This window comes from Prunus avium, chromosome 8 (genome assembly GCF_965620075.1).
Source record: "Prunus avium chromosome 8, drPruAviu1.hap1.1, whole genome shotgun sequence".
In the NCBI taxonomy this organism is placed as follows: Eukaryota; Viridiplantae; Streptophyta; class Magnoliopsida; order Rosales; family Rosaceae; genus Prunus; species Prunus avium.
Genome location: NC_142291.1, coordinates 6,778,209 through 6,792,951, shown reverse-complemented (window position 1 = coordinate 6,792,951; position 14,743 = coordinate 6,778,209). Strand labels below are relative to the sequence as shown.

At 35.4% G+C, this 14,743-nt stretch overlaps 2 protein-coding genes across 2 annotated transcripts; both read left to right on the top strand.

Annotated features, from left to right (window-relative positions):
* The first annotated feature begins 1,567 nt into the window (after positions 1-1,567).
* LOC110761057 (putative laccase-9) lies at positions 1,568-7,231 on the top strand. The gene is made up of 7 exons (XM_021963431.2): positions 1,568-1,721; positions 1,830-1,981; positions 3,214-3,458; positions 4,279-4,404; positions 5,453-6,041; positions 6,513-6,868; positions 6,953-7,231. Exons 1-7 carry the CDS (start codon positions 1,617-1,619, stop codon positions 7,090-7,092), a joined length of 1,713 nt encoding a protein of 570 aa, XP_021819123.2. The 5' UTR covers positions 1,568-1,616; the 3' UTR covers positions 7,093-7,231.
* Positions 7,232-11,442: 4,211 nt separating this feature from the next.
* On the top strand, positions 11,443-14,743 carry LOC110761049 (laccase-14-like). The gene is made up of 7 exons (XM_088246043.1): positions 11,443-11,590; positions 11,739-11,890; positions 11,976-12,220; positions 12,674-12,799; positions 12,922-13,516; positions 13,658-14,019; positions 14,432-14,743. Exons 1-7 carry the CDS (start codon positions 11,480-11,482, stop codon positions 14,611-14,613), a joined length of 1,773 nt encoding a protein of 590 aa, XP_088102169.1. The 5' UTR covers positions 11,443-11,479; the 3' UTR covers positions 14,614-14,743.

The following is a 14,743-nucleotide window of genomic DNA, read 5'->3' as shown; positions in this document are numbered from 1 at the left end:
AAAACAGATGGTGATGAAGAATGTAAAGATATTGTTTCATCATGATTAATTAATGCGTGCACTCCATTTGGCAGACCCAGAATAATATGGCAATTGGGCAAGAAAAATTGGCCGAGCGGTGGCTGCTAGTGCTTTGCCCTAGAACCAAGCATGGAATATTTCAAAGCTTTCAATCCAGTGGACGGATCCCGGAATTAATTTGAACAAATTAATTAATTGTTCCCCTAGCTGTCCAATTCAATCTGATCCAATCCAATTAGTGTAGAAACATTACAACATCTGAAATTTGGTCATTCTAATACCGGGATATATGGAGTACGATTACGTGAAATAGACGTGTTATTATATGAGTGGAAGATAGAGTTGATATTTTCTACCTTTAAAATGTAGGGCCAATAAACATACGTTTACATGAACGAAAGTTAAATAGTATGATTTAACTTAATATGCCCGTGTTGACTTCATGAGTTTTTTGGTTGTTTTTGGAGGTTTCATATGGAATCACAAAAATGGCTGTTTTTACAGACTGTCGGTTGTCGGTCGGTCCATGATATTATAAGTTCAGCTGGAACTATATAGTCGTCTTTTGTATTTTAATCTTAGGCAGAAGGTCTTTTGATAATATTTACACTGGTTGTCTAGGGCTTGGCCTATATCGTATTATGTCATTAATGTATACTGTATTGAAGAATTTGGAGCAGGTAAAATCTGTGAAATTAAGAATGCTTTTTTGGATTCAGCCCTGCAGCGAAGGAGCAGGTTAACTGACTTTTAATCTTGATCTACAGCCGGGTTCTTATAGAAAAAGAATATATATATAGCTTCAGTCGATATCTCAAATTTTATATATAATTGAACGAAAAATCCATAAATAAAGAGTAAAACATCACTTGTGCACCATTAGCAAAACTTATTGTTTACAAGGATTCAAACCATGTTATATATAAATAAAAAAAAGGACAAAGAAAGGAAACAAATATTCTGACATTAATTTGTTCGTCGAATATTAATTAGAGTTTGGCATAACTATTTCTTAGCCTTGTTAGTATGTCATATCAGTAAGGTTCATAAGAAATATAATAATAATTGAAGTGTTTTGTGCATGTAGTGTTAAATTTCAGAGAGACGGATCAGTGGCCCACTACTAGTAACACCGATATTGTCTTCAACTTAATCACCTACAAAACCTAATAAGTGTGGGATTTTATCACAAAAGGCCTCGGTGATATTAGTAGTGGAACTATTCATTATATCTTGTATTTTATTTAATCAAGTTTCCGATGTGGGACTTATATTCTTCAACATATACTAAGTATCCAAAATTCTGACCAACAAAGCTAATACCACATGGTTTTCCTTCGGTGCCTTAGAGTTAGAGATATGTACTTCGTTTTCCATATGTTTTAAAATTTATTTTAAACTTTTTTCAGTTAGGTACGATAATTTGAAATGTTCAATCAAGTGGGAGCTGGGAAACGTGTCTACTAATCAAACCAACTTGCTATGAAGTCGTCTTCTATATATACAGCTCTCGGGCAGAGACAAAAACCACACAAGCTCTCGAGGGCAACCTGAAGAACACACAAGGAAATTAATTTTCAGAAAAATATCTGAGAATGGGGTTCTATAACAAAATGAGTTGGGTCTTGGCTTTTTTAGGGTTTATGTTCTTGGGTGGGCTTTCCAACGCCAATGGAGCTATTCATCATTATGATTTTGTTGTAAGTGCTTGCTACATTACACTAATACCATATCGTTGCTTTTCTTTATGGGTGTTTCACTAGAGTTGTGTAATAAAATGTTGGGGTTTGTTTTGTGATATTGTGCAGCTAAAAGAAACGAATTTTACAAGGCTTTGCAGCACAAAGAGCATCTTAACTGTGAATGGCAGTTTGCCGGGCCCGACGATCACTGTTCAAAAAGGAGACACTGCTTTCGTCAATGTCCACAACCAGGGATTATATGGTCTCACAATTCATTGGTAAATCCCATTAACCTATAGCTAGATCTGCGTGTTTTTTATTTTTTTTCACATTGACCAAGAGTCCAAGACTCGTTGTCATGGATAGATAAGTAAGTGCGGTTTGAAAATAAGCTTGGTAGATACTTACCCAAAAAAAAAAAATTATAAGCTTGGTGGAAAAAGTATGGATCGTTGATAGCTAGGTCCTAGTAGGTGCGTTTGTGTGGATTGAAAAGAACTGTTCCGCTTACAATATCCTTCATTTTCCTGTCTCATGACGGGGCTCTCCTGCCGAATTCGATTAGCTTACTTCCAGGAAGAGACTCATGACCATTGAGTAGCCAGTGACTGTTTTTCTAGTACAGAGAGAGAGAGAGAGAGAGAGAGAGAGAGAGAGAGAGAGAGAGAGAGAGAGAGAGAGATCATGTTTTCATGGAGTATTTCTTCTCCAAGGGTTCTAAAAGGATAAAATATTAAATTTAGAATGCATGATGATAACAAAGTGAAGATGTGAACAAGTCTGTCGAAAAAAATAGAGGTGATGAGAAAGTGAAAGTGTGAATAATATCTGTCGAAAAAAACAATAGATTATTATAAATAAACCCAATCCTAGACATGTATTTATAAAAAAACCCACGCACTATTTAAACATAGAAACACACCCAAAATCAACAATTGTATATTTGTTGGGTGTGTTTATAAATGGGTTTTGAGTGTGTGTAATGATGGATTTTGGGTGTGTTTATAAAATGTTTTGGGTGTTGGGTTTTTTTATAATTTCAGCCCCCATTTTTGGTGTTTTAGTGAAACTCCCAAAAAACAAAGAGATGGGGAGGAGGAGGGAAGCTGTGGGCATCCTCAATGGAACACTTTCCATCGGCTTTAGATTTTTTTTCAATAAACACAAAAATAGAAACTTCCATTTTATTTTGGCGGCTTGAAAAAGTACAACATGAAAAGAAAAGAAAAAACACATACTTGTGTCGAGAGCAGGTACCACAGTGGTGGCCTCCCCTTCTCCCTGCTTAACACCCAGATTCGAAACTCCAAGGGGTTTCTTTCCTCCCAATGTAACAAAAAAAAACACATACTTGTCAACCAGTCTAGCCCGATAAAAAAAGGTCTTGACTTACAAATAAGTGGTCTCAAATTCGAATACTCACGATAGTGTGTGTGAGAAAACCTCTTTACCCTCCCAAACTATAGGAAAAAAATACACATACTGACCTTTTTGTTTAATATATTTACAGGCATGGAGTGAAGCAACCAAGAAATCCATGGTCAGATGGACCCGAGAACGTAACTCAGTGCCCTATTCCAGCAGGAACAAATTTTACATACGAAGTTATCTTCTCCAGTGAAGAAGGAACTTTATGGTGGCATGCTCACAGTGATTGGACACGTGCCACCGTCTATGGTGCCATTGTTATTCTACCAGCTCTCAACACGACCTATCCATTTGCAACACCAGATGCACAAGAAACACTTATTCTAGGTACTTTATTATCATTCGCATATAATTTATATCTATTTTTTAAATTAATTACTATTAATTTCAAGTCCTCTCTATCATCGCCTCATTTAATACTATTAATGAATATAAAAAGACTTGCCCTAAATTATATTCTAACCTCCACGTTATTTATATATTGTCGGATCTGATGATGGGTGCTATATGGTCATCGTGCCTAGCACCTCTCACTTATTAAAAGAAGAAAATTTTAATAAAATAAAAAAACACTTAAGATGACATAATCAGGATTTGGAATTTAATTATGGGTCTACTGTTTAGCATGTGGAAGTAGAATACAAGAATTTGTTGTATTTTCCTATGACGTTGCCCTTAACGTATAGAACATTCTATATATACTCTCAATTTTTCAATATTATATATTCATCATTTAGTGAAATGTTATGTTATTAAAACACTGTTCATAAGCAAAATAATTTATAATTAAGAACATCCAAAAGTCATTACTCGTATTTATTTTCTTGCGTGCCGAATTCGAAGACAAAATTTTGACTTTGATTAGAGTTATTTTTGGTGTTATGTTAGATATACTGAATATAAGAATTTGATACTTCTAATTTTGTTTCAAGTTTGAATCCAACGTACGTAATTTGTATGTGTATTGAGAAGTATAAAGACAAAAGGGGATGTATTTTTACACATGTAAAACCAATAAAAATAATTATGGGACAAAAGAGATGTTGCATCGTACAGTTGTTCCCTTGGATTTATGCTTGAGAATACAAATAATTAAATTGTATACAGAACTTAATAATTATATATTTCATGTGTGGGTTGCTTGTAGGCTCCTGGTTCAAGGGAGATGTGATGGAATTAATTGAATACGCCCTCGCATCAGGTGGCGATCCAAACATTTCAGATGCCTTCGTAATCAACGGCCAGCCCGGAGATTTGTATGATTGTTCTAATGGTAATTATAATCAAAGATCCAAACTTAATCTACTTTAATACTGTTGTTAATTATTTATATATATGTAAATTTTTTTTAAGACCTTTCCTATTTAGAAGGGCGATAGTATATTAAACTCACACACACTATACTGATGTTAGGACTCGAACCCAGGACCTTGTCTTAAGGAATAAATACTATATACCACTACACTAGTATGGTGTGGGTCCTCTGCATTATTTATGCATAAGTTAGAAAAGAAGCAAAGGGGTGTTTTTATAATAACTGGATTTGACATAATAACACTATGCTTTGATGAAGAAGACTTTTAGGTGTCTATGGAATATAATAACATGCAAACGGATGATTTATAGCTTTTCTGAGTTAGCAAAACGTAGTAATCAAAAAATGTATAAAATTGGAAGAAAAGGATTGAAAATCACTATTCAAATTCACTTATATAAATGAAAATTACTTTTCAAATCATGTTGGTTTCTTGTATATTGGTATCCATGACCAAGCCATGCTCGATATATGGTCTGTTTACATGGAATTAGTAGTCCATGTACAACAACAATTGTTTTACCAATTAAAGGGACGTATTATTATTTCACCATAAAAAGAAATTATTTCACACTACTATTTGTATCACATTAATTGAACATATTGTTGACTATCTCGTTAATAAAAGTGGGTTAGCAAAGTGATCAATAAATATCGTACAAATAACATTATTGTAATTGTAAATGTCTGCGGATATGGGGTTGAACAAGTTGGCTAGAGCGAATGTACTCCCTACTCTGCACCCGAGTTCAAATCTCCTTCCCCGTAATTTAGATTAGATTAAAGTAGAATATTGCTTGTATAAAAACATAATGTATTTACCATCTTAAAGGGGAAAAGAAACGGAATTTATGAAGTTTTCCATATATTGGAGGCCGTTGTAAGACAGGTCAGAGGGTCAAGGCCACTTCAAACCTAGCTTTTGCTTGGCCCCTGGTAATAACTATTTTATTTTTTACATAAATATGTGATATGTTCTAAAAGTTATTTATTTTTAATGTTGCAGAAACAACATATCGTTGGTTGGTTGATTATGGAAAGACCTATCTTCTCCGAGTCATCAATGCCGTGATGAACGAAGAACAATTCTTTGCCATCGCCAACCATACCCTCACGGTGGTAGCTCAAGATGCTGCCTACATAAAACCTATAACCACCTCTTACATCATGATAACTCCAGGCCAAACCATGGACATTTTGGTCACTGCAAACCAACCTCCCAGCCACTATTACATTGCTTCTAAGGCTTATGTTGATGGGACCGTTGCATTCAACAACAGCACCACCACTGCCATTGTTCAATACAACGGCAACTACAGCGCCCCGTCCACCACTCCCTTCCCGACTCTTCCCGATTACGACAACGAAACGGCTGCTGACAACTTCACTAGCCAAATAAGGGCATTGGCAAGCAAAGAACACCCTATTAGTGTCCCATTAGAAATCGATTCAAAGATCATTATCTCTATTGCCATAAATGAAAGAATTTGTCCCAACTCTTCTTGTAGTGGGCCAGATGGAAATGCGCTTTCTGCAAGCTTAAACAACATCAGTTTCGAGCTCCCCTCTGTTGACATACTGCAAGCATACTATCGGTACATATCATATATCTCTACCACTGCTTACATTTAGGGCCTATTTGGTATTCTATTTGAGTCCAAAATTTTAAACTCAAAAACAGAATTGGAGTCAAAATCTCAAAATATCTGTTTGGTAGGCCGCCCAAACCCAAAAAATACCCAAATACTTGAAAACAAAAAATATATATGGTGTTTTAAAGAATTTTTTCCCTTGCTCATATTTTTTAAGATTTAGAAATAAATTTCAAGTTGCATACCAAATTTTTTTTGAATTTAAAAAAATGGATTTTAGAACTCCTTATCTTTAAGAAAAATTAAAGTTTTTGAGTTCCATACTTGAATCTGATACCAAACACCCCCTTAGGTTTTGGTTGATGAAGTTGCAGTTCAATTGGAGAAAAAAAAAAATTTGTGGAGTTCTAATTTTTTGCAAGGATAATCTATGAAGTACACGGGAGATAACATAACCTTATTGCCTATTTGCAGGGGAAATAATAATGGAGTTTATAGTACTAGTTTCCCGAATAAGCCACCTTATACTTTCAACTTCACCGGAGATGTTGGTAACAACACAATATACCCGAGCTTTGGGACGAGAGTGAGGATGATCAAATATGGTGAAGGAGTTGAGATAGTCTTCCAAGGGACCAACATCATTGCACCTGAGAACCATCCAATGCATCTCCATGGTTACAGCTTCTATGTGGTTGGAACTGGTTCTGGGAACTTCAACAGTACGACGTCGCCTAAGACCTACAATTTGGTTGATCCACCAGAAGTAAACACTATTGGAGTTCCAAAGAATGGATGGGCAGCCATCAGATTTGTAGCTGACAATCCTGGTAAGTCTTAATAAGATGCACATCATGTCACTTGCTTGATTTAAAGGCAAATTAATTAAAGAAATTATTTGATAATATTTTCAGGAGTATGGTTTATGCACTGTCATTTGGAAAGGCATTCCAGCTGGGGAATGGACACTGTGCTCATTGTGAGGAATGGAAACACTACTGAAAGCAAGATTCGCTCACCACCTGCTTATATGCCTCCTTGTTCCAAGTCTTAGATTTAGAAATTCACTTTCTTTTTCTTCCATCGATCTCAATTTATTTTAAATGTTTACATGATTTGTGAGAATAATTGTAACATCCAAGTAATTTTTATGTTACATTGTCTTTCTTGAGTGAATAATAAATTATTTTCGTTATGGCAGATTTCTGTCAAGTTTACTCCAGCCCAAAGTTAAAGTTAGAAAAATTATTGTTTCATTCAACTCAAATTTCAAGTCCAATTCGCTTATGAAAAAAAAAAAAAAAGTTGATCAAGTCCAATTTAAGAAACAATTCTGGAAACTAAGTCCATCACAAATGAAAACAAGCATCTCAATTTACAGTTCAAATGAGCCCAAGCCCAACTTAAAAATCTTGTTACTAGCCGAATTATTTGAAGGAAGATTTGAACTGCCCGGATTATTTGAAGAAGGATTTAAACTCTTTCTCTTAAAGTACCGCTCCATAACTGTATAATCATAACAAAATAAGGGTTTTATATCTATAACTATGACTAATTGACTATAATTTATCAATTAAATAAACACATCAAATCAAATTATCAATTAAATAAACAAATAAAAATTAATTGGGTCCCACATGACTTAAGGAATAAAGAATTGGGAGATTCACTATTATACCCAATATAAGAGCCCAAATTATATAAAAACACCCTATATGAAAAGGACTTTAGAAACACACCCAAAGCTCATTTACAACATAACAAAAAGGCTTTTTGAAATTGGCATTTAGGTGACGAGGGGTAAATTAAATGACACAAACACAACCACAACAAGCTTCACACACTTTAGACCTTGACCAATACACTTATGACTAGTCAACTGTTAGTCATGAACAACCACAATCAAGAATACACACAGAGCATGCCACAATGTACCTACAACCCTAGAAAAATACTAGTGACAACCTAGGCACTCAGAAGGACCCGTCAATCTAGGCATCCCCTGTGCTAGCAACAACTATGGTGGAAGTGTGTGAAAGCATTATAATCAAGTAAATACCGAACATCAGATAATGATAACTAGTCAACTACCAGGACACAAACCCAGAAATCATACGATAACTAGTCAACCACCAAGAACACAAACCCAAAAAAATTACAGATATGCAAACCAGATTTTGTTCACCTAGAAATCCACCATTGGGAAAAATTGGAGGTCATCAACCGACCAGGCAATCCACTAAGTAGAAAAGGATTCTTACAAAGGAATACAAGCAAGCTCAAGCAAAGCCTAGATCTATTTAGGAAGATGAGCTATACCTCATTTGTGCAATCTTCTTCTCCAACTTAGCAAAGCTTGAAGCTCAGTTCTTCATGGCAATGGCAGCTCCTTCTCCAGCTCGTTCATCCCATAGCACTAGCTTGCAAGCTCCAACTCAGACAGAAACCAAAATTTGGATTCAAAGGAGAATGACCAATTTCTTCAAGAAACCATACTCTTGAAGAAATCAGTCATGAATCTGACCTAGATATAAATGAGAGAATGTTTGATCTAGCAAGATGAGGTTTTCATATTTCAAATGCAGTTTTTCAAAAAGGAACCATTTGGAAAAACTCAAGGATGAAAAATATGAAGGTAGCTCTTGAGGAAGAAGCGATAGTTTCCAAGGAAACTTTCCAAAAACTTCCCACAAAAGTGACGGCTGCCCAAAAAGGAATTCAGAGGTTTTTACACCAAATTCCGTAGGTCAGAAACGTACTGTGGCAGCACACCATTTTGCAGAATAAGACAAAAATATATGGGTAGGATCCAACTGGAACAGTGAGCTGGAATTCCTACTAAGGCAGAGGTTGACTAGTCATACAAAGGAATGATGACTAGTCATAATCTTCAGAAGTTAGAAAATGCAATGCAAAATTTACCTTTTGTCAAACCCATTGTTGTCCATCATAATGTAGCCAATTAAGCATACCTAGAGATGTAATTCTTAATCTAGACTAGAGCTTGAGAAAATACAATGATTGTCATATTACAAGATTGTCAAGGGAAGCCAAAAGAAATACTCAAAATGCATACATTAACACTTTTAACTTCATTTAAATTACAAAACTGTCATTGATTTCTTATAACAAACTCAACCCCAAAACCTCATAAAAAAAACCCAAAACATTCAATAGGGCATCAAAGTAATTTAATAATCAAAACTAAATTCAATAGAGTCAGCTGTCATTTTTTGAGTTTTTTTTGGGTTTGTTTATAGAAATTAAATGGTGTAGGGTTTATCTATATTATTAGTGCTAAGAATGGGTATGTGACTAAATATCTCTAAAGAATTGGACCATAGGACTTTAGACACATGTAACACATTAAAGAATAAATGTGAAGGACCAAGATGGCCCAAAATTAGGCCACTAAGAGTAAGGTGAGGCACATATGTGGAAGTAAGTCCACATGTGTCACATATATGGGTCTATAAAATAAATGCTATGGCACCATTTCATTTTAGGGTTTCAAGTTGGAAAATTGGAAGAGAGAAAACATAAAGCTCTCTCTCCCAATCACCTTGGCTGGCCACTTGGAAGAGTGAGAGCTAATACGCTCTTCTCACCCCAAGTTCTTATTCTCTCATCTCATCCATCCTTGGTGAAGAGCTTTGGGGAGGTGCACACTATTGTACCTATTGTAGAAGCCATAGTGGACAATCAATAAGAGAGAGACCAAGCACACTACTTGAATACCTTACTAGGATTCAAGATTCGCTGGGTTCTCTTTAAAAGTTATGTAGAGCGTCAAAGGTGCAATTTTTCATAAAATTTGGGACTAACAGGGTTTGTATGAGTTTCTAGAATTTAATTTTGCTTATGCTTCTTTGTATTTGAAAAATGCATATTAGATAACTCATTATCCTATTTTAAATGTATTTGGGAAATATCCGTAACAAGTTATCCTATTTTAAATGTATTTGGGAAATACACACACTCAGTTTCTCAAAAAATAGACTTCAGCTTGATCAACTTGGTCTCAAGTTTCTCAACAATTTTCTTGCTTTCACTTCTTGATTTCTAGTTGGCAACTCCTGAGAAATCTTGTGTTTATTTTTTTGCCTTCTTCTTTGGGTTGGTATGATTTCCAGTTGATTTTCGAATCCCAACTGGGATTGCTTAAGTTTCGTTGCATTATTTTTAGTTCAATCAATCGGATTGGAGTTTCTTTTAGTTCAACCTCACTTGTTTTACTTGTCTAATCGGACTTACTTCATTCCTTTTTAACTTGTAACGCGTATTGAGATCCCTTTTCATACTCAATAATAGAAGTTCTTTCATTCCTATCACACTTTCAGCATTTTGTTTCTTTGAGGTTTTTTTTATCACATAAGTGGAATATGGAAGTCCTTAACGAGTCGGACATAGAAAAGAATCAATATAAGCCAGTTCTGCACTCGAAGAAATTAAGATTTCTTAAGGTGCAAGGCATTCACTTAATTTTCTGTCTAATCACACTGCTTTTGTTGGGGTTTTTGATTTCGGCCAAATTCTTTTGGGCTTTTTAGTACCATATGTATAAATGTAAATTTTGTTTTTGGGTTTGTGAAGATTTGTTGAAGTGCAAAAATCAAAAGACAAATTGGGCTCAATTTTACGGTCCTAGTATTTGATGGCAAGAAGATCCGCCGAAAGCAAACTCCTCCGGCCACTCAAAATTATATTCTTTTTAAATTGTTTTTAGGTTGTTTTTGAGTTGCCTGCTTTTCAACTTTTATTTATATACTTTGCTGCCATTTTCTCTTTTTATCAACACAGTGCAAATCTCTCACAACCACCATTCTTGCGGTCAAAAAAAGCGGGTTAAAAGGAAGATACCAAAATTGCAATATAAGGAAAGTGAAAATGAAAAGAAAAAGATAAGGGTTATGATATGCGGAAATACCAAAAGCTATCTTCGTAAACATTCCCTAAAATAATAATAAAAATAACGAATTTAATATATTGAGAATTTTTTTTTTTTCCCAAATCAATATATTAATAACTCACTAGTGTAGTTGTTCAGAGCAAATGTTCCTCCAGAAAATGTTCTAGATTCAAGTCATAGCATCCGTGTATTGCTTATGAATTTAGTATGCTATCACCATTCTCAATAGGAAAGATCCTAAAAATAAATAAAAAATAATGTAACAATATTGTTGGTTTACTACAATGCTCTTCTTATAATTCTGAGTCAATATTATGAAGTTTTTGGCATAGCCGGGACCACAAATTGTTATAAAAATAAAAATTAAAAAATTAAAATCCACCTAAAGTTTCCATGTGAGTAATTTGCCTTGTGTCCAAGGAAGTCACTGTAACCATATTTTAAAGTATAAGAACCCCATCCGACGTACGATCCAAAGCATTAGGAAGCAAGCACTGACACATTTTGGGAGAGCAGAGAGAGCACTCTGAAAATGAAGTGCTTCAAATCAATGAGCTTCTTAGCTTTTATGTCTATTTTTCTCTTACAGACTGAGGTGCTTCTATGCTTGGTCCAAGGAAATGTGCATTACCATGAATTCATTGTAAGTAGCACTCATTGCTTGGTTTTCACCTTCATGATTTTAATTTCAACTTGCTTTGAGTAACGCATAGAATCCTGCATGATAGTTGTTGAGTGAAAAAAAAAAATTGTTCATAGATTTGCTTTTGTGGTTATACCTTTGATTGCAGCTTAAAGACACCAATTTCACAAAGTTATGTAGCACGAAGAGTGCATTGACTGTGAATGAGAGTTTTCCAGGGCCGATCATCCGAGCTCAGAAGGGGGATACGGTGTACGTGAATGTTTACAATGAAGGAAGATATGGTGTCACTCTACACTGGTAAGAAGTATGGAATTAAAATACTTTTAGGATAGAGAGGGCAAAATTTGAATTTCGTTTTTAATTTATGCATGCATTTTTATAGGCATGGGATAAAGCAACCAAGAAACCCGTGGTTCGATGGACCTGAGTATGTTACACAATGCCCTATTCAGCCAGGAACAAACTTCACCTACCAAATTTTACTTTCTTCAGAAGAAGGTACATTGTTTTGGCATGCCCACAGCGATTGGAGTAGGGCTACAGTGCATGGAGCCTTTGTCATCTTGCCAGCAAATGGTACCAGTTATCCATTTCCAAAGCCAGATGGAGAACAAGTTGTTTTATTTGGTATGCGAAATGTTTTATTAGCTGCTACTCTTCCATGCAATTTTTAGCTCATAATATTATCTTGTTTAATTTGAACCTTATTACAAAAAGATTTGATTTAGCAAATTAATAGTAATTTATCAAAATATTTATGGGTCCCAATTTTCATACTAAACTTTGGACCCTCAACAGAAAGTCAATCTTCCATGGGCCACTAGAATAAGGACACTGTCTAAATGCAAAATATATATGACTGGTTGGTCCTTCAAAGTTTTGCTTTCCATTAAAAATAATATACACACAATCAAGTCGAATTTACTTTTCTTTTAAGCTTTATGTGCATCCAGTTTGTTCTTGTAGGATAGCTAAGTGATCATTTTATGTGCATATTCCCATAAATTTTTTTATTAATAAAAAAAAAAAAAACACTTGTGCGTCTTGCTTAGCTTTACCCCTCCTATTGTTCTCCTGCAGCATCATGGTATAAAGAGGATGTAATGACATTGTTGGATGAGACTCTCAAATCTGGTGGACTAACAACGTCGTCAGATTCTTATACCATCAACGGCGAACCCGGAGACTTTTATTTATGCTCCAACGGTAAAAATTTAATGAATGATAAATAGACAATTTCTAATCATTATCATGCCCATGTTTTTCCTTGTTTTGCCATGCAAATTGGGGATTTTATTATAAAACACAGGACTTCATGTGCATTGCAGAAACAACATATCGAATGTCGGTTGATTATGGGAAGACCTATCTTCTCCGAATAGTGAATTCGGTACAAAATGTAGACATGTTCTTCGCCATTGCAGATCACAATCTCACAGTTGTAGGAGCGGATGGTGCCTATGTCAAACCTATAGTTACCTCCTACATAATGATCACCCCAGGACAAACAATGGATGTTTTAGTCACAGCAAAGCAATCCCTTGGCCATTACTATATGCTTGCAAGCCCTTACTATGATGGAGAGGCTGATGACTTCGACAAAAGCATGGCCAGTGCCATATTCCAATACAACGGCAACTACACTCCTCCATCATCACCCATCTATCCAACCTACATTCCTGGTTATTACGACATCGATTCTGCGCGAAAATTTGTGACACAATTCAGGAGTTTGGCATCTGCAGAGCATCGGGTTGACGTTCCTCTAAATGTCACCACCCGAATGTTTATAACCATTTCTATTGGCATGCTGCACTGTCCAAACAACTCATGTGCTGGGCCTGAAGGAAACAGGATTGCTTCTGGCTTGAACAACATCAGCTTTGCCAACCCTGCTGTTGATGTATTGCAAGCATACTACAGGTATTACATTCGCCAATTAGTTTCATGTTGGATGCTCTAACTTTATCATGGTATCCGATTAGGAGATTTGAAGTCTGGGGAACTCTGCGATAATTTAAGACAATAGTTGATTGATCCTACATAATTTGTTTTTCTTGACAGGAACATAAGTGGATATTACGACGCAAGTTTTCCAGACGAACCGCCTAATCTATTCAACTTCACCGCAGAGGACTTGACGGCAGACAATTACACCATAACCAGTCGGGCTACGAGGGTGAAGATGTTGGATTATAATGCCACCGTGGAGATAACATTCCAAGGGACTAATATAATGGATTCAGGAGAGAATCATCCAGTCCATTTGCATGGATTCAGATTTTATGTCATCGGATCTGGTTTAGGAAATTTCGACAACGTGACTGATCCATTAACTTACAACTTGGTTGATCCCCCTGAAGTTAATACCTTCCCAGTCCCTAAGGATGGTTGGGCCACCATCAGATTCATAGCCAACAATCCAGGTACGTACGCTCATTAATTTGATCTTCTGTATATATGATTAACATTATAATTGAACTTTTTCTACATCCTGAAAATGCTAAACATAACTATATAGAGATCGACAAAAAAAAAAGACCATACAGAGAAATTATTATATGGTACTGAAATGCGATCATGTAGTGTAATTGCTCACATACATATTATAATATGGGTAGACGATAGGGTTAAAATCTAACATTTTTATGGTATTATCTCAATAAAATCCATATATGAACACGTAGACGATCGAGTTATAGCACAGTCGCCGAAATTAATGCAGGCAAGCACCATATGCATTAGCAATATATTATTAATATAAATTTTAAGAATTAATGTTTGCTTAATATCTGATTAATATAATCTTACTTTAATTGCTATGAACAATTTTGGCAGGGGTGTGGTTCATGCACTGCCATTTTGATCGACATATGAGTTGGGGAATGGATACTGTTTTCATAGTTAAGAATGGAGGGACCGATGAGACAAGTATTCGTCCTCCGCCAGATTACTTGCCGGCTTGTAGCAAAAATTCACTGTTTGGTGCCGATCAGTCGATGTTACAGATTGAAGAGTGATATCAAAGTTTATACGAAGATTTAAAAGACATCTGATATTTTTGTATGCATTACAATTGGGAGCTTCTACGTGCTCAATATTAGCCTGAGTCAGGACTCTACAGCTATATAGTATTTGAATTTTTCTTTA

Coding starts and splice junctions, on each gene's coding strand:
- LOC110761049 (XM_088246043.1), top strand. CDS start 11,480: ATGAAGTGCTTCAAATCAATGAGCTTCTTAGCTTTTATGTCTATTTTT. Junction 11,891..11,975: donor TATGGTGTCACTCTACACTG/GTAAGAAGTATG, acceptor GCATTTTTATAG/GCATGGGATAAAGCAACCAA. Junction 12,800..12,921: donor CTTTTATTTATGCTCCAACG/GTAAAAATTTAA, acceptor TGTGCATTGCAG/AAACAACATATCGAATGTCG.
- LOC110761057 (XM_021963431.2), top strand. CDS start 1,617: ATGGGGTTCTATAACAAAATGAGTTGGGTCTTGGCTTTTTTAGGGTTT. Junction 1,722..1,829: donor TTCATCATTATGATTTTGTT/GTAAGTGCTTGC, acceptor GATATTGTGCAG/CTAAAAGAAACGAATTTTAC. Junction 1,982..3,213: donor TATGGTCTCACAATTCATTG/GTAAATCCCATT, acceptor ATATATTTACAG/GCATGGAGTGAAGCAACCAA.